This window comes from Pteronotus mesoamericanus, unplaced genomic scaffold, assembly GCF_021234165.1.
Source record: "Pteronotus mesoamericanus isolate MK-2021 breed Mesoamerican mustached bat unplaced genomic scaffold, CSHL_Meso_final scaffold_408, whole genome shotgun sequence".
Taxonomy (NCBI): Eukaryota; Metazoa; Chordata; class Mammalia; order Chiroptera; family Mormoopidae; genus Pteronotus; species Pteronotus mesoamericanus.
The window spans coordinates 7,700,334-7,726,745 of record NW_026555315.1 but is presented as its reverse complement, the minus strand read 5'-3'; the positions used below and the strand labels follow the sequence as shown (position 1 = coordinate 7,726,745).

Below are 26,412 nucleotides of genomic sequence, written 5' to 3'. Positions count from 1 at the left end.
CAGTTACTGCGAAGGAAAATGGGGCCTGAAGTTGAAGTTGGGAGACCTGGGCTTATGACATTGGGTTCACACCATAGCAGATATCTTGTGGGACAAGTTTGGAGAGGATTGAGGGTATTAGCCTCATTACCATGAGGACAATCAGGGGTTGAGAAGTGGATTTTACAAGAGAGAAACCAGGTGGCATTCTGGTAACACAGACTGAGGGGATCTGTGGTTGACAAACTTTACAGTGACCATTGACTCAGTCTTGGGAATGGTAGTAACTGACGTCTGTAGTGTTTACTATGTTAGGCTCCTTGCATAACTCTCATTTAGTCATCACCTAGACCCAGTTAGAACAATTTTATCCCAGTTTTCAGAAGAGAAACTAAGGTTCCAGAGATTAATTTGCCATGATCACCCAGCTAGACAGTGGATGTCAGTTTCCTCATCTGTAAATGAGTTAATAACAGGACTAGACTCTATGGCCTGCTGGTTTGTTACAAAGTCTCTTGGGATAGTCATGAGTCACGAACAAGCAAATCCCTGGGAATATAAGGATGTATATTGTAAAGCAAATTTTTCATTTTCCCCTTGAATTCAGATTCCTTTTTCAAGAGTTCTAAAGCGCAGGCGCAGCCGGGCCGGGACCTCCCCGCTCCCCAGGCGCTCTTTGAGCAGGCCACGGTCGCCCTCTGCTGACGTAGCAAAGGAGCGCGCTGAGAATGAACGCTCTCGGGCCGAGAGTCCGCCAAGAAATGCTCTGGCCTGCAGAGGGCGCCAGCTGGTGTGAAGCTTAATCCATTCGGCCGTCCCTTCCTTAAGCACTTCCGTTCTGATCTCTATTATCTATCCGGTTACGTCTAGAGAAGTTCCTGGTGTTTTCAATTTACCGTAAACAAAAGGGATGTGCATCGACCCGGAAATGAAAATTGGGGCCGGGCAGTAGGAGCCCCGAAAGCCGGCAGTGAGGGGGCGGGCGAGGGGCGGGAAGCCGTAGCCATGGCGGTGGCGGTGGCTGTGGCTGGGGCGGGAGTCGTGACCGGGACGGAGATAGGCCCGGCGGAAGAACTCGCCAAACTCGAGTATCTGTCTTTAGTGTCGAAGGTTTGCACCGAGCTGGATAATCACTTGGGGATCAACGACAAGGACCTGGGTGAGCTCGGGGAAGTTCATGCGGCCTCTGGGTTTGGCTTCGAGGGAAGCGGAAGGAGAAATGGGGTTGAGAAGACGAGTGTATGTGTCCGTATGTGTCTCTCTCTGTCTGTCACAGAGACTTGGGCAAAGGGAACCTGCGGGGATGGCCTCCGCATGAGAGCCGTCCAGGCTGGGTTGTTAGAAACCATTTTCCAGAGCTGTCAAAGATCGGCCATCGCTGCTTCTGTTTTTTGGCTCTAGATAATTAAATAGCGTAACAACAGCAGCAGCAGCCACATAATGATGATGATGGTAGATATTCTTCTTGCGTCAGCTGCTTGTCGAGTAACTTTTAATTCAAAGTAATCAGTATACCATAGTTGGATATCTTGGGGCGGCCTGCCCTGCGCCCCGACAGTACCTACCTGTGAGGGTTGCTGTGAGGATCCTGGGATAATCCTTGTGAAGCACTTAGCGTAGTGCCTGGCATGTAGTACATGGGCAAAAGGTCTTAACCATCGGCCTTGTTGTTACTACCTTATGTCCATGTAGCCTGACAGCGTTTGGTTTTCACTTATTGTCATCAAAAAGGTAAAGGCAAATTCCAGCACGGAAATGGTATGGTAGGACTAATTTATGTTCGTTATTCACGTTGCTATTAATTGTTAGGGTTAAAAGTGAAATCATTCACATTTTCTTGCGAGACTTAAGAGTTTGAGGCATGTTATCTCAGCTTATCATAAAATGATAAAACTTCTCTCCTGAATGTCCCTTAATTAGTAAATTCCTCTAATATTAGAAGTTTCAGGAACTAGGCAGGTTTGCAGAGAAAAATTTGGGGGTCAAGTTTGTCTTTCATCAACTTGGAGAATGGCCCATCCAGCAGTGCCTAGGCCTGATGTATAGAGTCTGCCTTTCCAGAAACTGTAGAAAATGTCCTATGCATGCCTCTGTGTGTGTGTGTGTGTGTGTGTGTGTGCGTGTGTGTGTGCATGCACATGGGCTTATGCTTTTGGATGTTGTTACCTCTAGCTAGGAAGCTAGTAGTTCCATAGGAAGAGGTTACGATGTTACGGGCCAATAAGGCCTTCATCTCTTAAATTCACTCAAAGGCCAGGTGCACCATTTTGTAGTTACAGCTTTTCATTTATAAAAAATAACCAGAAGAATAACTTTTTAACTACTAGATGGGACATTGCCTGATTCATGAATCGTTCAATAAAGCCAATTAGATCTTTAAGAAAAATTAACTAGAACATATGTGGATAATCTCTGTAGTCTAAATTCTCTTTCTTCACCCATACTGGATGGTGGTCTTTGGTTTTTATGATTTTGGATAGCCTAATTAGTGTGTGTTTGTTTGTTTGTTTTCCCCTTCATGGACGCTGTGTGTGCTCTGCTGGATTGTTTTGTTTATAACACACTTGGAATTGATTTTTTTTGCTCTCATCTCCATTCTTCATGTTTTAATCCCTTTTCTCATTTGCAGCTGAATTTGTGATCAGTCTTGCTGAGAAAAATACCACCTTTGATACTTTTAAGGCTTCTCTGGTCAAAAATGGTGCAGAATTCACGGTATGTGTGTCTGGAGACCCCTGTTCTATTTCAATGTCACTATTGAATTTTAGTTTTGATAGGACTTAATTAGGGTTTTGATAGAGAAGGGAAATAACTTGTACACACCAATCAAATATAACATTAAGTTTGTGATGTGTTTTATTTTTCAATTATAGTTTATGTTATTCTGTATCAGTTTCAGATGTACAGTGGTTAGATTATCAAGTGTGTAATGTTTGCATGCCTCTAAGCAGTGGTGATATAACTGTGTTTCCTGTGACACCTTATGGGAAAATGCAGCAGGCAGGAATGACTGCCCTTCTCTAAAGGACATCCTTTTTCTTAGTGTTTTTAAGCACTGACCCAGGGACTGAAAAGTTTTGTTCTGTTTCTTTTCATAGGATTCTCTTATTAGTAACTTGCTGCGTCTCATACAAACCATGCGGCCTCCAGCAAAGCCTTCTACTAGCAAAGGTGAGCAGAGCTTCTAGCTGAGCTTAGCCTCCTGAATAGTTTAGACTGTCAGCATTCTGCTTTTAAATTTTTTCAAGTATTTTATTTATTTACTTTCAGACAGAGGGGGAGGGAGGGAGAAAGAGAGAAACATCATTGTGTGGTTGCCTCTCATGCTGCGCTCCCCATCCCCGCCCCGGGGACCTGGCCTGCAACCCAGGCATGTGCCCTGACTGGGAATCGAACTGGCAACCCCCTGGTTCGCAGGCTGGCATGCAATCCACTGGGCCACACCAGTCAGGGCTGCTTTTAGTTGAATCATATCCAGAGTTGAAGTTCTTTGGTTAATCATTAAGAATATTGTGTTTGTTTCCCTTGTAGCAGCTGCTGAACAAGTAAATGTTTTAACATTTAAAAAAAAAATTTTTTTCAAATGACTTAAGACAAAATTAAAATTGTAAGAATTATAAGGTATAACCAATCAAATGAATATTGATGCACCTGCCCATGCTTAGTTTGTTGAAGGTTTTGTAATCAGTGTTTCTTTAGAAAATTAAATTATGTTTATAGTAATATGAGTAAATGCGTAATATGTAGAAAAGTTCAATGTTCTGATTTTAGTTTGATGCAAATACAATGTTGAAGTTCATTCATTAATCATTAAGAATATTAAATACGTCTCTCTTTTTTTTTTTAATTCTTTCATGCTTTTTAATGAAACAAGATCCAGTTGTTAAACCCAAAACTGAAAAAGAAAAGTTGAAGGAACTCTTCCCAGTCCTTTGCCAACCAGACAACCCTTCTGTTCGGGTACTGATACCATTTTGAGAATGTCTACTGTAACTACATGTTCCCCCCACCCTCTTCTTTGTCTTGTTAGTTACTAATTTTTTCTTTCTTTTTTTATTAGTTATTAATTTTAAGTTTATTTTCATTGTAACATATTTCTCAAAGTGAAAGTTTTTGATCACTCAGTACATACTACATGTGGAATAGTGTTAAAGGGTTCAGAGAGTGGTATTTGAAGGAAATAAGATTAGGACTTGTGGGAAGCAGTGATGAGGGATATGAAATAGGTATGAAATAAGATTCTGGAACAGATACCTGAAGTGTGAAATTAGATTTTTTTGCTCCATTACTTGTTGGAAGTCTAATTTTTGAAATGTTTTGGTTTTTAAATTCCATTTTAGCAAGTACTTATTGAGGAACTGCCATGTGCCAAGCATTGTCCTAAGTAACAGGAATACAACAGTGAACAAAACAGATCAGGGTTTCTGCCGTCTTGGAGATTATTACATTCTAGTATCGAGGTGGGGACAGGAAACAAGCATGTAACTCTTCTACCAGAGAGGAGGCAGGCAATACACAAATAAGTAAGTATAGAATAGAGCTGATACTAATAAGAACTATGGAAAAAAATTAAGGAGGTGAAAGGGGAGAATTAAGCAGAGGGAGAGTTGCTTTCTTTGTTTTTTTAAAAAATATTTAGTTTTAGAGAGAGAGGATGGAAGGGAGAAGGAGAGGGAGAGGGAGAGAAACATTGATCGGTTACCTCTTGCTTGCACCCAGGGTGGGGAATGAACCTGCAACTCAGGTGTGCCCTGACTGGGGATTGAACCAGTGACCTTTCACTTTGCTGGAGGGGAGGCCCAACCAGCTGAGCCACACTGGTCACGGCAGGGGAGTTGCTTTGTAAAAATTTTAGCATCTATTTTCTGTTTATAATGGTCACTTGCATGCTTTCACAGAAGGGGTTCCTTCGTCTTGCATTAAGGACAAAGGGGATTTGCCAAATGTAGAAATGACTTCCAAGAGCCTGTGTTCATTCCTCTGCCTCTATCTCAAGTTGCGTTGGAATCTCCCTCCCCTTTTTGCTTTCTTCACATAAGTGGTCAGCGATGTTAGGGGCTGTCATATCTGTAGTATCTGAAGTACAGATTCTTTTCTTTTTTAAATTTTTTTATAAGCATTTATTTGAGCCAAACTGAGGACAGTGTTGGGAAGCATGATCTCAAATGCTCCTGGAGTACAGATTCTTGAGTGATTTTTTTCCCCCCATTTCTCCTCCTAACTTCGCTGGCTTCTGCCTCTGTAGACCATGCTGGATGAGGATGATGTGAAAGTCGCTGTCAACGTCCTGAAAGCCCTGGAGGCTCTAATGCCCAGTGCAGCCGGCCCAGAGAAGCAAAGAGATGCTGAGCACCGGTTTGTCCTTGCTTTCCTATCCTTTGAAAGTTGAGCATACTATGATGAATTTTGTAGACCAGCCAAGCAAAATTTTAGGCTAGTTTACAGAATCTAGACTGGCCATTACCATATTGTTGGATCTCTTTATTGTTCCCTGTCAAGAGTATTTATGCAGCAAATGCTAAGATGTTGAGAAGAGAGAAGTCTTGGCTCAAAGAGGCTAAATATGTTTATGGCCTCATTCTTTGTTGACCTTCAGGGATGTCATAGTTATTGAAACTAATTCATTTGTGACTCTTAGAAGGCACCTAACTATATACATGGCACTGTACTGGGTGCTTGGGGATGCAAAGGTGGAATTGGGTGGGTTTCTTTTTTAAACAGGTGTTTGTTGGTTTGTTAGAGACAAGACAAAGAAGAAGAAGCGGAGCCGGAGCCGGGACCGCGAGCGAGAACGAGAACGAGAGCGTGACCGTGACCGTGACCGTGACCGTGATAGAGAACGAGACCGTGATAGAGACCACAAGCGGCGACACCGGTCCCGCTCTCGATCACGTTCCAGGACCCGGGAGAGGAATAAAGGGAAGTCTAGGTATCGGTCCAGGAGCAGAAGTCAGAGTCCCCTCAAAGACCGGAAGGACCGAGACAAGTATGGAGAGAGGAATCTGGACAGATGGCGGGATAAGCATGTGGACCGCCCTCCCCCCGAAGAGCCCGCCATTGGGGACATTTACAATGGCAAAGTTACGAGCATCATGCAGTTTGGATGCTTTGTGCAGCTGGAGGGACTAAGGTAATGGCTGGTGCTCTTCCTGCAACACCAGTAATGGGCCCAATTTATCACCAGGGATTTTCACATTCTAAAAAGTTGTTAAAATTAATGATACTTTACTCAGATTAGCCATATCAGGTTATTAGAAATTGACTTTATAGTTGAAGTGTCATAGAGCCATTTATCCTTTCCTCTCCCATCAGGAGATCTGCCCTTTTGAGACAGATGAGAATTTGTTGTCATCCCATACCTCCCGCCACCCCCGTGTCTTTGGGAAGGAGGGTCGTAATAATATAATGCTTTTCTATTGATTGACCACCTTCTTGGTACTTTTCTCTTGAGTTTAAGACCATTTCCATTTGTTCAGGTCCAACAAGGGTGGAAATCTGTTGGGGAAAAGGTATTTTAGACAGGCTCCAAATGTGTCTGACTCTCCTTCAGGAAGCGGTGGGAAGGCCTGGTGCACATCTCTGAGCTCCGGCGGGAAGGCCGTGTGGCTAATGTGGCCGATGTGGTGAGCAAAGGCCAGAGAGTCAAGGTCAAAGTGTTGTCCTTCACTGGGACCAAGACCAGTCTGAGCATGAAGGTAGGTGAGATATGTAGCCAGTCACCACATCCGATGGCCCAGGAGACATGAAAGAGAACAGCAGGTGAGCTAGCTTCATTGTTTTTGTGTCTTAGGATGTGGATCAAGAGACTGGAGAAGATCTAAACCCAAATCGACGACGAAATCTCGTTGGGGAGACCAACGAGGAGACCTCCATGAGGAATCCAGACAGGCCCACTCATCTCTCCCTCGTCAGTGCCCCTGAAGTAGAGGATGACTCCCTGGAGCGCAAGCGCCTTACCCGCATCTCTGACCCAGAGAAGTGGGAGATCAAACAGGTTGGGGCCAGTTGCTTTTCTGGCCACATAGCCGTTCAGCATGTGGCACGGTGGCCAAGAGTGTGGGCCCTGGAGCGTGAGGGCCTGGGTGAATTCTGGCCACTTACCAGCTGTGTGCTTCTGCGCTGAGTTGCTCCGCACCTTTGTGCCTCAGTGCGCTTTCTGTAGAAACAGCCGGTAGTGGCATGGCCTTGTGGGGATTAAACGACTTAATAGAAATAAAGCTCTTAGGTTAGTGCCTGCGTATGGCAGTGCTATGTAAATTTTTCTTCTTGTTTTTATCATTCATTATTGAACATCAGAACTACAGTGTCCCAGGTACTATGTACATACTAGGGCTACAAAGATGAAAGTATCATGGTCCCTGCCTTTGAGGAGCTGCAAGTCCAAGTGGAGGAGACAAATTGAAACAAAAAATGGTTAAGGTTTACGTGTTCCATAATTAGGGATGTGCAGAATGCTATGGAACAAAGGGAAAGAGCAGAGTTGGCAGTTAGCTCTTCCTGGGGACGAGGTCCTTGAGCCATGCTTTTGGACAGCATGTTGTCTTGCCCCCTGGGGTGGGATTTATGATGTTTGAGGCTCTGCAATACTTGGTCAGAAGAGAAGAAAACCTTGGTTTCCTACATGAAACCTCTATTACAGAAACCTCTCCTACAAAACAAGTGTTTTGATCCCAGCAAGTTGCAAATGCTGCCTTCTGTCTTTTGACTAGATGATTGCTGCCAATGTTCTTTCCAAAGAAGAGTTTCCAGACTTTGATGAAGAGACTGGCATTCTTCCTAAAGTGGATGATGAAGAAGGTAACTAGCCACTGGGCTTGAGCAGGGTAACGGATTGGGAAGACAGTTGGCGGGTTGAGCCACTGGGCAAGGTGGTTTATTTGTAGTTTAATCCAGTGGTTCTGAGACATTTATTTCTCAGGTCTCACTACTCCTCTCTCAAAGAACAAGGGTCCCTCCATGATGGAAGCAAAAAAATTCATTTTTCTGGCAAACATTTGTATATTGTTATGCTTGCTGCTTATAAGTTTTCAGGATATAAAAAGCTATAATTATGCTTTGGGGATTATGTTTGATCTCCTATTCTTAGTAATTGTTCTGAAAACCATGGATCCACCTAGATTACCTCTGAGTTGTCCTGGAAACAACTTGTATTTTTTTATTTTTTTAAATATATTATTATTTTTATTGTATTTTTCCATTACCATTTTTGTCCCCATACCTTCTTCCACCCCCTCCCACCTGGAAACCACTTTAACTCAGTCCATTAACAATTTTTTAAAATGTGAAATAAATTCTATAATAGGACATGTATAGTTTATATAACAATAATAAACAAACACCTAAGTGAATATCTGCATACCTACCAGTAAGTCAAGCTTTACCAGCATCTTTGAAGCTCCTACATGCCTCCTGATTTGATCATTCTCCTTACTCCTCTGTGTAAGCACATCCTAAATACTGTGTTAATCATTTCTACTTTTCTTTCGTGTTTTACCATCTATATATTTATCCCTAAACATTAGTCTGTTTTTTAACTTTTTTGATTCATTATCATTCTTTTGATATTTATCTGTGTTGATTTTATAGTTGTATTTCATTCATTTTCATTGCTGTGGAGTGTTGCTGTATATAAATTTACCATAATTTATCCATTTTATTTTTGATGGAATATGGGCTGTTTTTGGGTTTTTGTTTACCTTTATAAATAATACTAGTTATAAAATTCCTTTAAAAAAATTCCTTTATTTGTCTCTTAATGCACATATGCAAGACCTTCTTCTTTTCCTAAATATGTAGGAGAATCCCTGGGTAGGAGGAAATGTGCATGTCCAGCTTTACCAGGCAGTCCAAGTTGTTTTCTAAAGTTTTTGTACCGATTTACATTTCTGCTGTAAGTGTGGGTGAGTTCCTATTGCTCCACATTTTTACCAGCATTTGGTATTATCCCATTGCCCAATTTAATTTTTTTTTTTTTGCCACTCTATTGTGGGTTAAGAATAAACTCTATTTATTATTATTTTTTATTGGTTTTAGAGAGAGAGAGAGAGAGGAAAGGAGACAGAGAAAGAGAAACATCGATTTGTTGTTCCATTTACATATGCATTCATTGGTTGATTCTTGCATGCTCCCTGACGAGGGATTGAACCTGCAAACTTGGCATATTGGGACGACACTAACCAGCTGAGATACCTGGCCAGGGCAAGAATAAACTCTATAGTGAAGTTCGATGGCACATGCCTTAGTACCAACTAGAATATCAGACCTGCATTTTTCCACAGGCTTAACTTCTTTCGAAAGTAGCTCTGATTAGCTCTTGAGTTCTTGGGTTGGAGAACAAATGCTTTAGAAGTGGCTGGAGAGCAGGGGGAACAGACGCCGGTGTTAGGGTTTTACTTGCATTGCTGTACTTTTGACTTGGGGAGCTAACTTTGATAAAGATTGCTGATGCGTATGGAAATTAATTATTTTGGTGAAAATAATTGGTCACTTCTTTTGTTTTTGGTAAATTCTTCTTGCGGGGACTTTTAGATGAGGACCTTGAGATTGAACTGGTTGAGGAAGAGCCTCCATTCCTGAGAGGGCACACCAAGCAAAGCATGGATATGAGCCCTATTAAAATCGTTAAGGTAAGAAATGCTGGGACTCTAATCTGGATTTATCACCTGAACTTTTCTTAACGTAATAGTTCTATTTTTCAGAGCAGGTTCTATAAACAGAACTCAGGCCACACGAGGTAGTACTGACTGTTGATCAGGGTCTAGAATATTTTTGTTTTAAAGAGATATTGACTCTGCTTTGTTGCTTTTGCCTTTTTAACTATTTTACTCTAATGTTAGTGTTTTTTGGGGGAGGAAGCAGAGGTGAATGTGTGCTTGATCCATCATCATGGCTTTTCCCCCAGCCTTAGGGCTTGAATCATTACCTCGCGTATGCCAGGCAATTTGGAAGGGTTTACTTTACCAATTGTTGCTGGCCCCTAATAGCTGTGGCACTGGGCGGAGGCCAGAGCTGTGAGGAGAAGATAAAATTTTAGGTTTGGAACAGGGGTATCTTAAAGGTGTTTCAGCCCACTCACTCATTCAGTTCTTATATTCAGTCATGTACCCTTCTCCAGTGTTCCTCCCTGTGGTCTTCTTTTTGACATTGTTGGTGACAGAGAATTCACCAGCCCTTAAGGAGATTTGTTCCATCTTCAGATAGATCTGATCATTAGTTCTTCTTTAGGTAGCACTGAAATCTATCTTAGTAAAGTGTCTGCACTGGTCTTCATTTTAGTTCTTGGTCCATACAGAAGAATTTTTACCCCTTTCCTGTATGTCCCATCTCTCTTGGGGTTCTCATCTTTAAGCCAACCTCCTCAGTTTCTTTAGTGCTTTATCATTGTCTTCAGTTTGCTACAATTTACTTCTTTCATGCAGTCTGGTAAGTTGATATGAACTTTCTTATAGATGGGCCTCATTCTTTAGATTCAAATGGTTTAACATCTACATTTTATTTCCTGGACATTCATTGTGTGCTGAGGCCCCATTCTGATGTTGCTGCTTTGTCCTCTGTTGCACTAGAACCCAGATGGCTCCCTCTCCCAAGCAGCTATGATGCAGAGTGCCTTGGCCAAAGAAAGACGGGAACTCAAGCAGGCCCAGCGGGAAGCCGAGATGGACTCTATTCCCATGGGACTCAACAAACATTGGGTTGATCCTCTGCCTGATGGTAGGACCCTAGGAGTGGGGGTGGAGGCTTAAAAACAACCCTGGCCCTTCAGGTACACAGAAGGGACACGACTGGCACGTAACTAAAGGTTCAGCCTTGGCATTGGGGATTTGCTTTTTCTCTTCAGTTAAAGCATGTTTTAAAATGTTATTATTTATTTATGTATGTATATTTTTAAAGAGAGGATAAGGGAAGGAGAGAGAGAGGGAGAGAAACATTGATCAGTTGCCTCTCATACACTCCCAACTGGGGACCTGGCCCACAACCCAGGCATGTGCCCCGACTGGGAATCAACTGGTGTCCTTTTGGTTTGCAGGCTGGTGCTCAATGCACCGAGCCACACCAGCCAGGGCTATTTTTTAAACAAATGTTTAAAGTCAAAAATGTTTTAGTAATCCCAGTCAATTTATTAGACTGGCTGACTTTTTCTTCTGAATAACTTAAAAATAGTATACAACTTTGAAACTTCCCGTTTCACTTAATTCTTTGTACAATAAATATTAACTGCTGGTAAATGCAGCTATAACAAGTGTTTTTTTTAGTTTATGTTAGGCAGCTGAGGATACAGCTGTGCATTAGACATCATTCTTAGTTTATGAGGCTTACAGTTTAGTGGGAAAGATTATACTTGTCAAATAATTACCAAATAACTAACTAAACCATGACTAATACTATTTGAGGAAGTACCAGTAATGTAGTTGGCTGTGGTGGGTCAGTTCCCTGGGAAAGTTGCAAACCGAAGAGTAGATAGGACTTAGCCTGTTAAAAGGGATGGGGCAGGGGTTAGGGAATGTGTTCTCGGCTGAGGAATAGCCTGTGCTGGGGCTGTGAGGTGGGAAAGAAGACCTGTGTGGCTGGAATACAGAGAGAGATGGGTGAGTGGTGGGGGGCGAGGCGTGGAAGGCCAGGACTTTGTGGATGGTACTAGGAATCGGGGCTCAATGCTGAAGTTCACTGGGAAATGTTGCAGAGTTCTAAGCAGGGGTGTGACGTGATCAGAGTTGCATTTCCAAAGGGTTTTGAGGGTGCGCTGTAGAATGGGTTGGAGGTGGCACACGGGACGAGTCAGGAGGCTTTTATAGTAATAGTCCGGAGGGGGAGCGGATGGTAGCTTGGATACGGAGCTAACAAAGCGGGGATGTGCTGGGGAAATCTGATTTGTTGACTGTGGAGGAGGGGGCAGTGGGGCAGCCTGAGGACAACAATGAGTGGCTTGTTTCCTTTGCAGCGGAAGGCAGGCAGATTGCGGCCAACATGAGGGGTATTGGGATGATGCCCAATGACATTCCAGAGTGGAAGAAGCATGCCTTTGGGGGCAACAAAGCTTCTTATGGAAAAAAGACCCAGATGTCAATTATTGAGCAGAGAGAGAGCCTACCCATCTACAAACTGAAGGAGCAGTTGGTCCAGGTAAGAAGTGGTCGGGGAATAAGGGGCTTTTCTAAGAGAAGGGTGACAAATTTTAATTGAAATTAGCTGGACAGATGTGTGCACGTTTAAAGTGGCTTTTCCAAAGGGGATAGGGAAAACAACTGAACGTTTCCAAGTACTTATAAAAAATATATATATATATTACACTACACATTTTATTCCTATGTGTGGAAATAAACCTGTTTGAACTGGGGGACCCTAGAGCAGCTCTGAGTGGACAGAGTATTGTGTTGCACAGACCAACAGCTCTAGTCAGTGAGAAAAAAGGGTTGGGGGAGGCAGCCAGTGATCCCGTAGAGGTGAGACTTTGTTTCAGGTACTTATTTCCATTTTCTGGAAGTCTGATTTTAAGACCGCCACGTTTCCTCAGGCAACTGAGTTGACTAGTTTCCAGTGAATCCTTTCAACAATGTCATACGTATGTATGTATGTGAGTAAATATGTATGTGTACACACAGACATTGTATGTTTTATAGGTACTGTGTATTTCTAGATGGTAGCATGTTATATACTCTCTTCTGCATCTTGCTTTTTTCCCTTAATGACATAGCTCAGAAATTGTTCCTTATTATTATTTTTAGTGCTTTGTTATGTAGATGTGCTCTGACTTATTTAAGTAGTCCTATATTAGTAGGCATGTAGGTTGATGGAAGTCCTTTGCTGTTATAAACAGTGTAAAAATGAGAGGACTGTTGGTTTGGCACTGGAGGTTTGGGAGTGACAGTGAAAAGGAATACCATCTATACCTTTTTATTTAGTGTCGAGCTTTTTAACCATGTGCATGTAATACTTCAAAAAAATTGTATGCATATATTAGGGAGATCTGGGTGATAGTTTATGCTTTTAGCATCCTCTTTATGTTTTTATCAATCTAAGAAAACCAGTAAATTAAAGAATATATAAATTTGAGTCAGTTGAAAACAGAGTACCCATAAAGTTTAATGTTTTAAATTTAAGTTATGCATGCAATTAAAATAAAGATCATTGCGCACAGAAAAATCATTAGTATTTTTTTTTAAAGGTTTTATTTATTTTATTTTTAGAGAGAGGGGAAGGGAGGGAGAGAAACATTTATGTGCGAGAGATATATTACATATCAATCCGTTGCCTCTTGCAAGCCCCCAACTGGGGACCTGGCCTGCAGCCCAGGCATGTGCCCTGACTGGGAATCGAACCAGCAACCTTTGAGGTCGCAGGCCATCCCTCAATCTACTGTGCCACACCAGCCAGGGCAGTATTTTTTTCTATGCATGATTAAAATAATTTAAACCCTGGTTGTAATTTTATTATATGTGTACTATTGTGTCCCATTTTTCTCCTTTAGTGTTAGAACATAAGCATTATTTTATTCTAGAGTAATGTGCGGCAAATGTTAATAACCATATCCGCATTCTGTTGCTTTCAGGCCGTCCATGACAATCAGATCCTGATCGTTATTGGAGAGACAGGATCTGGGAAGACAACACAGATCACCCAGTACCTGGCGGAGGCAGGCTACACTTCCAGGGGCAAGATTGGATGTACCCAGCCCAGAAGAGTGGCAGCCATGTCAGTGGCCAAAAGAGTGTCAGAGGAGTTTGGTTGTTGCTTAGGCCAAGAGGTAAGGGGTAGTGAAGCTGTTCTGTAAGTGCCTGAAGAAAGGGTAAAGGCACAGATCTCTATCCAGTAAAATGCTGGTAAAGTGACCTTTCCAGATTTCTCCTTAGGGAGAGAGGGTTCTCATTGTCATCATTGATCTGCTTAGGGTCAAGTCCAAAGTTGATTTTATTGTGAGGAAATCACTCTACATCGTGGTTAAATTCTTGTCTATTAAGGTTATGGGTAAATGGTCTCACTGGGCTGAAATCTTGTCTGGTGATTGCACAGATGAGAGGTTTGTGTCTAAGGTTTTTGACTTCTGTTCTGCTTTAGGTGGGTTACACCATTCGATTTGAGGACTGTACCAGCCCTGAAACCGTCATCAAGTACATGACAGACGGCATGTTGCTCCGAGAGTGCCTGATCGACCCTGACCTCACGCAGTACGCAATCATCATGCTGGACGAGGCGCACGAGAGAACGATCCACACGGACGTGCTCTTTGGACTGTTGAAGAAGGTAACTGGGTGCTCTTTGGTGACTCTTCTAGCTGTTGGCAGCTGAATTCTGGGAATTGGACCTGTGTCTTTTTGGGTAGTCCTTTTCAGTAAGGCACATCACATTTCCTTTTAGACAGTTCAGAAACGGCAGGACATGAAGCTGATTGTCACCTCAGCTACCTTGGATGCAGTGAAGTTTTCCCAGTACTTCTATGAAGCCCCCATCTTCACCATCCCCGGTCGCACATACCCAGTGGAAATACTGTACACAAAGGAGCCTGAGACGGATTATCTGGACGCCAGCTTGATCACTGTGATGCAGATCCATTTAACGGAGCCACCAGGTGAGGGGAGAGCATGGTTTCCTCTTAGGGTAAAGGTCCTGATGTGGGCGTCTTTTTCACTCAGCTTTTTAAAAATGCCTTTGAAGTAGTATATTAGGCTTGCATGTTTGAAATGATAGTGGTGAAAATGTAAATAATGGTGTGCAGGGTTGAAATGTACCTATTTAAACATAGACACAAATTATAAATAACAGAGTAAACAAGGACAGATGAAAACCTCTTGATTTTTTAGAGCTTGGAATTTGAGTGTGTTTCCTGTCATTTGGAGTCTGTTAATGTCACTGTGGCCTTTGTATAGAACACACACACAGAAAGTACGTTAATGCTCCCGCTCTCTTGTTAGGGGACATCCTAGTCTTCCTGACGGGGCAGGAAGAGATCGACACCGCCTGTGAGATCCTGTACGAGAGGATGAAATCCCTGGGACCTGACGTTCCAGAGCTGATTATCCTCCCAGTGTATTCTGCCCTCCCCAGTGAGATGCAGACCCGAATCTTTGACCCAGCTCCACCCGGCAGCAGAAAGGTAACCCTGGGCAGAAGGGAGGCTGCCTTGTGTTCTGAAACCGTGTGGTGCATGCAGCTGGCCCGACTGGGATTGCCTAGACATGTGTGAGTCTTGCTTAGTATGTTTTAGAGACTGGTTCAGCCACTTTGTTAAGAAATGAGGGTTTTGTGTGTGACCATTGTTCCTCTTCTCCTTTCTTTCATTTGACAGATGTTTTTGAGCATCTTGCAGGCTTTGGAGTAGACACCAGGGCAGCAGTCTGAGGCCTGGCCTCTCCTCACTGTGAGGCATCCACCAGTGCACAGGCCTTTAATGTACAGTGTGAAAGTGCTACTGGTGCTCCGGGTACCCTGAGCAGGCGCCCAACCCAGTATTCTTAGAGGAAGTAACACTCTAGGCTAGTCTTGAAGAACATATGTCCTCCTGCCCATCTAAACAAGAAGAGCAGGAGGACGTATGCTCTGAGTAGACAGAATAGCCCGTGATAGCCTAGAGGCGAGAGAGTGCGGCCATTGCAGGGAGCTGTGTAGTTCCAGTAGCTGGAACTGACGGTGTGTGAATATCAAGCGATGGCAAAGGAGACATGGATTTAATTCTAAGTTACAGCTTTCTTGAGATATAATTTACATACCATACTTTACCCCTTTATACAATTGAGTATATTCACAGAATTGTGCAGTCATTAATTACCATTATTAATTAATGATTAACCATTAATCACTATAATTATAGAACAATTTCATCACCCCCAAAAGAAACCCTGTACCCTTTAGCAGTCACTCTCCATTTACCCTTCTGCTCAGCCTCTGGAAACCACTAATCAACTTCCTGTCTCTATCGATTTACCTATTCTGAACATTTCATGTAAGTGGGATCATATATACGTGGTGCTTGGTAACTAGCTTCTTTGACATAGCACGTTTTCAAGATTCACCCATGTTGTAGCATATATAAGTACTTCATTTCTTTCTATTGTCAAATAATATTCTATTGTAGAATATTCTACATCCAAAATACGGACGTACCACATTTTGTCTACCCATTCATCAGTTGATGGACATTTGGGTTGTTTGCACATTTTAGCTACTATGAATAATGCTGCCATGGACATTTATTTTCAAGTTTGTGTGCATATGTATGTTTTCATTTCCTTAGGAATGGATGACAGATGGGTTTGAATAACATTAAAGAGTTAGACTGGACAAGGCACAGTGGATGCCTGGAAGTGTAGGGGGAAAGGGTGGGGAGAGGTCAGGAATGGCTCCCAGGTTGCTGGTTTGTGGGCAGCTGGAAGGAGGATGGTGCTGAGGAGGGAATCATGGAGGAGGAGGAGGGGTTTGGGGGAGAAGGATGGTGATTCCTCTGTGTTTGTTTCTGATGATTAGACTTCTTTTTGAGAGGGCTCTGTCGCTCTGAGGCAGGTAGAAGCCTCTCGGGGCCTGTACAGTGCTGGCGTGATGCAAGATATCCTGGTGTCTCCTAGCAATGATTTTTCCAAGCAATTGTGTTTTATTAGCCGAACCTCTGGGTGGAAGAGCAGTGGCAGTGCCAAGCTGAGACCAATAATCTCCTAGATCACATACACTGCTGCATGCACACAAACCGTGAAATCCCTTTGCTGCCTTGTGGTTCATTTTATGATTAGGGAAAAAAAACAACTCCCCCTTGTTCCACATATACACACAGCCCATTTTGTAGTCCAGATGTCCCCGTGGGGGAAGAAAAATCTCGTTTTGCACTGGCACATGTGATGCCAGGAAGTCTCTGCTTGCCCAGGGTGCTGGAAAATTAAAATTGTAGTAATCAACATTGGATCTAGAAAATGAGATATGTAGCCATTTGCACCAAATGAAATTGGCTTTGATTGGCCTTTGCTTTTTCCAGTTCCACCTTTTCTGTTAGGTACGACCCCCCATCCACCCCGCCCCCTCAAGCTAACCCTTAAGAGGAAGGCACATCCCCTTCACCCATTTGCAGCCAAACCGAGAGTGCTATCTAATCTTCTGGAAGAGGAGACTAATGGCTGCACACTCCTTTGGGAAAATGTTTGAGTTCAGAAGTCCTGTTTCATACCTCGGGGCTGAACCTGGTTAGATCAATCCAGCTGTGTCCCTCTCATCTGCAGGTCGTGATTGCCACCAACATTGCAGAGACATCACTGACTATCGATGGCATCTACTATGTGGTGGACCCTGGATTTGTGAAGCAGAAAGTTTACAATTCCAAGACAGGAATCGACCAGCTTGTGGTGACTCCTATTTCTCAGGTATGGTAGCTTCTACCAACAGCTTTCCTGAAAATCCTGGTTTGGGCCTTTCTGAAATATTTTTGGTTTTGTATTTTGAACTTTATTGTTTTTAAAAATGAAGTTTTAATATACTGGGTGCTTTTGTGAGATAAGGAAGATTTTGTATTGTTTTTAATCTTTAGAATAGTGTTTCAACATTAAAAAGCCCTGTAAAATTTGAACTTAAAAAAGAGTTTTGAATCCTAGCACCACAGGTTATTGAATATACATAGTACGGACGGACATATGTATTTTTAAAAGGTTTTATTTATTTATTTATTTTTAGAGAGAGGGGATGGGAGGGAGAAAGAGGGAAACATCAGTATGTGGTTGCCTTTCACACGGCCCCTACTGGGGACCCAGCCCACAACCCAGGCATGTGCCCTGTGAACCAGTGACCTTTTGGTTTGCTGGTTGGCATTCAGCCCACTGAGCCACACCGGCTAGGGCAGTAAGAACATATTTTTTAAGTATTGTATTTAGCCAGAGATATTTGAGATAGTAATAATTTATGAGATGATAATGTGTTTCTTTAGTAATTATGGAATAATTTTCTGCCTAAATTATATTTAAAAATTTAAATAACCACCCAGCCCTGGCTGGTGTAGCTCAGTGGATTGAGCACCAGCCTGCGAACCAAAGGGTCACCGGTTTCATTCCCAGCCAGGGCACACGACTGGGTTGCGGGCCAGGTCCCCGGATGGGGATACGTGAGAGGCAACCACACATTGTAGTCTCTCCCTCTCTTTCTCCTTCCCTTCCCCTCTCTCTAAAAATAAATAAATAAATAAATAAAATCTTAAAAAAAAAAAAACCTGCTTATCCTTTTTCGAGGGCAGTTTGGCCACAATGTATCAAAAATCTGATAAAGATCTGTTAAAGGTCACCTCCTTAACCTAACAGTTCCAATATATCTGAAAGTTAGACATAGCTGAATAGGTATCTAAAGGTAATGCAAAAGAATGTTCATTGAAGTACTGTTTATATTAGAAGAAACCTGGAAAAATTCCCTCAAAAGGAATTTGTTTAATAAAACATGGTATATCCAAGCCATGCAATGTAATGTGGCATTAACATGGTGGTGTGTTTCTATATTTAATGAGGTAAACATATAACTGTGATATATTTTTTGAAAAGTGAACTACAAAAAAGCAGGAATAGTATAATGCGATTTTTGTTTAAAAATGGATGGTGTGTGCTGGTGCACGTGTATGTGAATCCACCTGCGACCTGAAAGCACATAATCAAAAAGCCGAGGTTATTTCTCAGTGGCGCTGCTGGTTACTGTGCTGATGGGTGTAGTGCATTTTTTTTCTTTATGCTTTTATATATTGTTTTAGTATTATAAGAGGCATGGATTACTTTCATAATTTATGAAAACCATCAGGCTATTTTCATTTTGAAACGTAAGTAGTAGCAGCTAACTCCTGCAGGGTACCTCCTAGGTGCCTTATCAGGCACTGTCCCTAGGTGCTTTCACTTACATACACTCACTGAGTTCAGGAGTCCTGTCTTACACCTTAGTACTGAACCTGGTTAGCTCCATCCAGCTGTGTCCCTCTCATCTGCAGGTCATGTTGCTACTTAATGGTAGGTAGTATTACCATCCTCATTTCGCAGGGGAGACTGATGCACAGAGGGCCTAAGGTCACACAGCTGTGGAGTCAGGATTTGAACCTGAGCAGGCTGGCCCCAGTGTGTGCTCTGTAGCACTTCTTGGGGTAGTGCAGGCAACTCACAGTGGTAGAGAAATTAATTCCTCTCTGATTTGGAAAGACCTCTGTTGATAATGCTGTGGGGTCTGCCACCGTGTGTGATTGCTGCCCGCGTTTGTGCGGCTAGTGACCTTTCACATGACATCCTTTGTTTGGAGCTGGCATAAGAATTTGTAAATCCTGATACTGTTTGTAAGACAGATGGTTTTGTCAAAAACTGGCTCTCCAGATTGCTATTCAGTGTTTTCTAGCAGCCTGTGGCTAAATTACATGTATATTTAAGAAACTGTTTAAAATTTTATGTCATGTGCCCAGACTGTGAATTGAACCGATGACCCGCAGGCCAGCACTCAGTCCACTGAGCCACACCAGGCAGGGCAATCTTTTTAATTTTAAAAATTAGTACCCCTCCCCCTAAGTACAGAAGTAATATTACATTATTTTTGAGAAATAGAAAACAATTTACCCATAATGCTATCACCACTGTCATCATTTTAATATTTCTCTAGCCTGTCCTTTTTCCTGTTTGTTTTTTTCATGGTGGTAATTCCAGGAGTCTGGTAAGTGTGTCTTGAATATTTTTGTTTAAGTATTTAATTTTCCTGATTATTAAAGTAATAGTGTTCAATATCGGATATTGATGAAGTAAAGAAAATAGAACCTATCTGCAAGCCTACTGCCAGAGTTAGCCACAGTTAACATTTTAGGGTATTTTTGCCTAGGTTTTTCCTTCTGGTAGTTTATACTATATCATAAAGGTTTTTTTTACAAAATCAATATTGTTTTATAACTTGCTTTTTTCTCTCCTGTGTGAGTGAACATTTCCTTCTGGCATTGAGCATCTCAAACTTGATTTTTAAAATGGCTGCGGTTGTCATTGGTATATGATGACGACTATTTTATTTAGCTCACTTAAATTTTTGGCTGTAACTGTGGAAGTAGCATTTGTCTTCTTGTTTTATGCTTTGTCTTTTATGTCATGCCACACTATTTTGAGGGCATATTTCTATGATCTTTATAATATTTCTTCTATTTTCCTTCTGTATTTGTTTCACTTGAACACACTCTCCTGAAATGTTGAGTGTTGGAGAGGGAATGATAATAACCTTGGTAGTCTTGGAAATGGTCCTAAAGGAAGTGAAATAAACCCTATTTTGGATTTTGTCGGTAGTTAAGTGCCCCTCTTTTAACGGATTTCCTGGGTAAGGCAGTTAAACAATGTTTAACAGATATGTTAATTTTCTATGCACACCCCTCTAGGCTCAGGCAAAGCAACGAGCTGGCAGAGCTGGGAGAACAGGCCCAGGGAAGTGCTACAGGCTGTACACAGAGCGTGCCTACCGAGATGAAATGCTGACCACAAACGTGCCGGAAATCCAGAGAACCAACTTAGCAAGCACAGTGCTGTCGCTCAAGGTAGAAATCACTGTTTTTCTAGAATGGGTAAACCAGTCCAATCCTGTGGCATTAGTAAATGAATCTCAATATTATGAACCTTGTTAAATACTTCAGTAACTCCACAGAACCAGTCCCTTTGAGTGGAATGCAAATGGTTGTGATAACAGCCTTCCACTGTTGGTCTGGGGCCAAGTTGGCATGTCTGCTATGAACACACATTTTTTTCCCTTACCGTAATAACCAGCAGAATGTTTGATTATGAAAGATTTTCATTAGGAGCATTTTCTAAAAGGATATTAGAAAAATCTAATCAGTGCCAAACTGGACAAACACACTTCCTTCATCCCTTTGGCTGTCAGATACCATTCTGTTCTTTTAGAACGGAAGCAAAACTCTCAGTCCAAAAACTTGGTATCAGTAGAGGTTTCAGACTGGCCCTCTGGGGTCTTGGTTTTCATTCTGAATCATTGCTCTTCCTCTCTCAGTCCCCAGTGAGGACCTTCATTCTCCTTTGGCAGGGGGAGCCACAAGAGTAATTTTCCAGATGATGGCACCCCCCCCTTTCCTCCCGCCCCCGACACTGATGCTACCCTGGAGCCCTAGCACTCTACTGGTGCAGACTGCTCTGCTGTAATTTATTATTCATTCCCTGTAAGAGAGGCTGCAACAGAGCTTCAGAAAAAAACTTGCTCCACTCTCTGGAGTGAGAACAGAGAGACATCTGTGGCTCAGACCTCTGTTCTACGCTGTGTGTCCTTGGCCAATTTACCTGGTCGGCCCTCTGTTCTGTATTCTCCTCTCAGAAGGGGGTGCTGTTAATAGTATCTGTTGTGAAGATAAAGGAGATAATACAGGTAAAGACACTTGGCACAGTGCTTACTGATTGCCAACATCATTCCTTGTAGTTATTATTCATACAATAAACTTGAACACCTGCTGTGTTTATAGTTATGATCAGTTCATGGGAAAGACACAGAAAGCTTAGGTCCTGCCACATCACCCTATGTATACACTGGGATAGTGCATTATTCGTTTATTTCTTTTATCCATCAAATTAGCTAACAAATGTATTGATTGCTTACTTTGTACCAGGCATGCAGATTCTACTGCGTTGTCGTGGTTTTGTGTCCATGTGTGTCACCATTATAAATTCTTTGAGAGCAGGGACAGTATCTTAGTCATCTTCATCTCCCTGCCACTGAATATGGTACAGGACACTTCCAAATGCAGAGTAGGAAGTGTATTATGTGTGCAAGAGGTAGGACAAGCTGGTGTATTGTCTTATTTTTTTAAATTGTGGTGAAATACACAACACATTACCATTATTACCTTTTTAAACTGCGAATTCAGTGGTGTTAGGTATGTTCACAGTGTTGTGCAGCCGTCAGTGTTACGCATCTCCAGAACTTTTTCATCATCCCAGACAGAAACTCAGTGCCCATTAAACTAACCTGTCCCTTTCTCCCTCCCTCCAGCTGCTGGGAATCATTATTCTACTTTCTGTTTCTATTAATTTACCTCATATAAGTGGAATCAAACACTGTCCTTTTGTATCTGGCTTATTTAATTTAACGTAATATTTTTAGGGTTCATCATATTGTATGTGTTAGAATTCCATTACTTTTTAAAAGTGAATAATATTCCATTGCATGTTTATACCATATTTTGTTTGTCCATTCATCTATTGATGGATACTTGGGTGGTGTTTACCTTTTGGCTATTGTGAATAATGCTGCTGTGAACATTAGTGTACAATATCTGTTTGAAACTCTGCTTGCAATTCTTTTGGGTATATATATCTGGAAGTGGAATTGCTGGATAATAATGATGATTCTATGATTAACTTATGGAGGAATCACCAAAATGTTTTCCACATTGGCTGCAGTATTTTACATTCCCACCAGCAATATATGAGGATTCCTGTTTCTCCAAATCCTTGCCAACACTTGGTGTCTTTTTTTTTTTTTTTTTTAAATAACCATCCTAGTGATATGAAGTAGTATCTCATTGTGATTTTCATTTGCGTTTTGCTAATTACTCATTGTGATGAGTATCTTTTCATGTACTTTTTGACCATTTTTATATCTTTGTAGAAATGGGTATTTCAGGTCCTTTGCCAGTTTTTAAATTGTTGTCTTTTTTTAAACCCTCACCTGAGGATATGTTTATTGATTTTATTTGTCTACTGATTTTGGAGAGAGGGGAAGGGACAGAGGGAGAGAGAGAATCTTCTATCAGTTACCTCCAATATACATACACCCTGACCGGGAATCAGACCCGCAGCCTTTTGGTGAATGATGCTCCAACCAACTGAGCCACCTGGTCAGGGCTAATTGTCTTTTCGTTGTTGAGTTGTATGTACTATCATTTTGAGAGACTGTTTTTTGAAGTTTCCTAAGAAAATACATGCTCTCTACTAGTCTGAGTTTTGTGTGGCCCAGCCCTTGAGGTTGCTGCTTCCCTTGCTGATGGCTTCCTGATTGCAGTTGAAGAAACAGGAAAGAAAGGGATAAGGAGTCTCTCCATGTTAACACTGCGAGGCTGACCCTCCCATCACACACTTTCTTCCCTTCTGTTCTAGGCCATGGGCATCAATGACTTGCTGTCCTTTGACTTCATGGATGCCCCACCAATGGAAACCTTGATCACAGCCATGGAGCAGCTGTATACGCTGGGGGCACTGGATGATGAGGGACTGCTTACTCGCCTGGGCCGCAGGGTAAAGGACACACTTCCTGTGCTTTTGGGAAGATTTGCTGGGCAGTCTTCCACACTTTTTTGTTTTGTGCAAAATCAAGCTCTAGGGCTCTGGATAAGCTTTGAGTACAATTCTAGGTACCTGTTTTAACTTGGATTTTCCACTGTCACTTAAAACTGTTTCTTTACAGAAAAAGAAGTTTTATCCACAATTTGACCTTAGGATAGATTACTGAGTCTAGCCTTAACTTTTTAAAAATTGATTTGAGAGAGAGAGAGAGAGGGAGAGAGAAACATCAGCTTGTCCCACTCATTTATGCATTCATTGATTAAGTCTCCTGTGTGACCTGACCAGTGATCAAACCCACACAACCTTGGCGTATTGGGTTGATGCTCAAACCAACTGAGCTACCCAGCCAGGGCGAGTCTGGTCTTAATTTTAAAAGATGTCTGCAAAGTCTCTACCTACCACAACAGTAGTTAAGTTCTTGGTCATATAGGTATCTTTCATTGGGATTTCTTTGGGAAATAAAAAACATCATCATCTTCTGATAGAGATGGGCATCTCACATGCTTGGGTAAACCTGCTGTGGGCTATTGACCACTCTGACCAGTGTCTCATACTGGCAAGTCCAGAAGGACTTTCCAGAAGGAAGAAATTGTAGTTTTCTTCTTCTCCCACTAGATGGCAGAATTCCCCCTGGAACCAATGCTGTGCAAAATGCTGATCATGTCTGTGCATTTGGGCTGCAGTGAGGAAATGCTGACCATCGTGTCCATGCTGTCTGTGCAGAACGTCTTCTACAGGCCCAAGGTAGGGAGTTCAGGTCAGGATGTGGCTAGGTTGGGTGACATCAGTCATTGCCGATGCTTGACAGGGTCATGTGGGGCTCCTCGCAACTGCTGGATGTTCAATTAGTAGCTGCTGGATGGAAAAGGATCTTTTCCCCCCACCGTTTGGCAGGATAAACAAGCGCTCGCTGATCAGAAGAAGGCCAAATTCCACCAGACCGAAGGAGACCACCTCACCCTGCTGGCTGTGTACAACTCTTGGAAGAACAACAAGTTCTCCAACCCATGGTGCTACGAGAATTTTATCCAGGCCCGCTCTCTGCGCCGGGCCCAGGACATTCGCAAGCAGATGTTAGGCATAATGGACAGGTAACATCTGGTGTCTTTTCCCACATTTGAGTTGAACTTCCTTGAATGTCATTCATGTCTGTTCATCGCTGTATGTACCTGTGGAGCCATCGACTCATTGCATAATGCTTTCCTCCAGCTTTTCCATCTTTGTTATATTCCTTCCCATGCAAGGGTACAGGTGGGAATCACTTCAGAAAGTTCCTGAGGGGAAGGTGATGATTTATTTTTGGAAAAAAACTTTGTTTACAAGCATCTGGAATATTCTTAGTCAAATTGGATAAGTCTCTGGCTCTTATTGTGTCTATCTTGCTCACTGGGCAGGGCTGCCCTATAATACACTTAGGGCCTGATGAAAGGTCCTGGTTCCTACCCTGGGGACCCGAGATGGAGGTGTTGGGCACCATCACTCTGCAAGATGGAACCTCTGAAAACAGTTGTCTCACAACTTTGTCCTCTTATTTGTTTTCCTGATAGACACAAGCTAGATGTGGTGTCCTGTGGTAAGTCCACAGTCCGAGTGCAGAAGGCCATCTGCAGTGGATTCTTCCGAAACGCCGCCAAGAAAGACCCGCAGGAGGGCTACCGGACACTGATCGACCAGCAGGTGGTCTACATCCACCCTTCCAGTGCCCTCTTCAACAGACAACCGGAATGGTAGGTGGGCAAGCCCAGATCTGGGAGCTGTTCTCTGCAGAGAGAACCTGTAAATCTATTGGTATTTTGTGTTTGTGTCTTCACCCACCCCCAGCACTTCCTGTTCTAACATGGCGTGTATTTCTAGGGCGGCAGAAACCTGAATTAGGCACAGTGGGACCCTTTTGAGAGAAATAAAATCATGGGAGTGAGAGCTAAGAAGGATCTTACAGATCATTTAGTGAGGTTGTTTAAAAAATTATTTTTTCAAATAGCATTTTTTAAAAAGTGTAATCTTACCTACACTAATGTAAAACTGATTTAAAACTGCTGGGCCACCATGGTAAAGGGATGGAGAGGTAGAGCCCGGCCTGCTTGGCTTTCCCTACCTCCTTGCAGCAGCTCCTGAGGCTCCTCGGCTCCTCTTCGGGGCCCTAAGTCCTCTGGAGACAGCCTGAAAAACTACCGTCCCATTTCACAGAGCAGGAAACTGAGGTCCAGAGAAGTGATATGATTGGCTCTATGTCAGTTAACCAGTTGGAGCCAGAGCCAGGTCTAGAACAGATTGTCCTGTCAGCTTTCTTGTGATCAGAAGCGCGTAGCCTCCTCAGTACTGGAGCATGGTTGTCATAAAGAGAAATTGCAGTCTCTTGAGGGGTCAGGCAGGAGAGGTTAGAGGGTAAAATGCCAGCTCAGCTGTGGCCCACCAGGGACCATGGTGACTGGAGTGGGGCTTGTGTCGGAGGCTTGAGCCTATCTCTGTCCCCATTCAGGGTGGTGTACCATGAGCTGGTGCTGACCACGAAGGAGTACATGCGCGAGGTCACAACCATCGACCCCCGGTGGCTTGTGGAGTTTGCTCCTGCCTTCTTCAAGGTCTCCGACCCGACTAAGCTAAGCAAGCAGAAGAAGCAGCAGCGTCTTGAACCCTTGTACAATCGCTATGAGGAGCCCAACGCCTGGAGAATATCCCGGGCTTTCCGGCGGCGCTGAAGGGCAGGACTTGTTTGCTTCTCCCGCAGCAGTGACCCAGGGCTTGGACTCATTCTTGTGGTGAAATGCTGATCCTGAGGGTATGGCTGTCCAGTAACTGCGTATCTTAGCTGGACATTTTCCAAACTTGATTTGCGTTTTTTCCCTCATGGTAAAATGAAATGGATTTATGCCTGGTTGACGAGAGCCCTCAGCCCCCACTACCCCAAGTCACTGGGGCCACCTGGGGCTCGCAGCCAACATGGGGGGACACTGCATCATCTCCAAGAAAGGGGCAACTTGTGCAGCCCTGGGATGGGAAATGGGTCATGAGCATCTCACGCCTGGACACACAGACAGATGGACATGGTGAGGACCCCGATGCCCTGGTTGGTTCTCTCTGGAGGAGGGAGCTGTGAAGCTCATTGGAAGTGTCGGCCCCAACTTCCTGTTCCTGTCCAACCCCTGTACTTTTGATTAACCTCCTGAAAATATTTATTTTCTTAAGGAAACAAAAA

General features: G+C 42.9%; 1 protein-coding gene across 1 annotated transcript; it reads left to right on the top strand.

Annotated features, from left to right (window-relative positions):
* The first annotated feature begins 980 nt into the window (after positions 1-980).
* Positions 981-26,412, top strand: DHX8 (DEAH-box helicase 8). The gene is made up of 23 exons (XM_054593210.1): positions 981-1,138; positions 2,609-2,694; positions 3,078-3,150; positions 3,854-3,939; positions 5,225-5,334; positions 5,720-6,109; positions 6,530-6,674; positions 6,770-6,973; positions 7,689-7,776; positions 9,508-9,605; positions 10,542-10,689; positions 11,918-12,099; positions 13,526-13,720; positions 14,032-14,217; positions 14,332-14,542; positions 14,886-15,067; positions 17,175-17,315; positions 20,312-20,467; positions 23,031-23,168; positions 23,832-23,960; positions 24,111-24,307; positions 24,764-24,943; positions 25,696-26,412. The coding sequence occupies exons 1-23, from the start codon at positions 985-987 to the stop codon at positions 25,913-25,915; spliced, it is 3,699 nt and encodes a 1,232-aa protein (XP_054449185.1). The 5' UTR covers positions 981-984; the 3' UTR covers positions 25,916-26,412.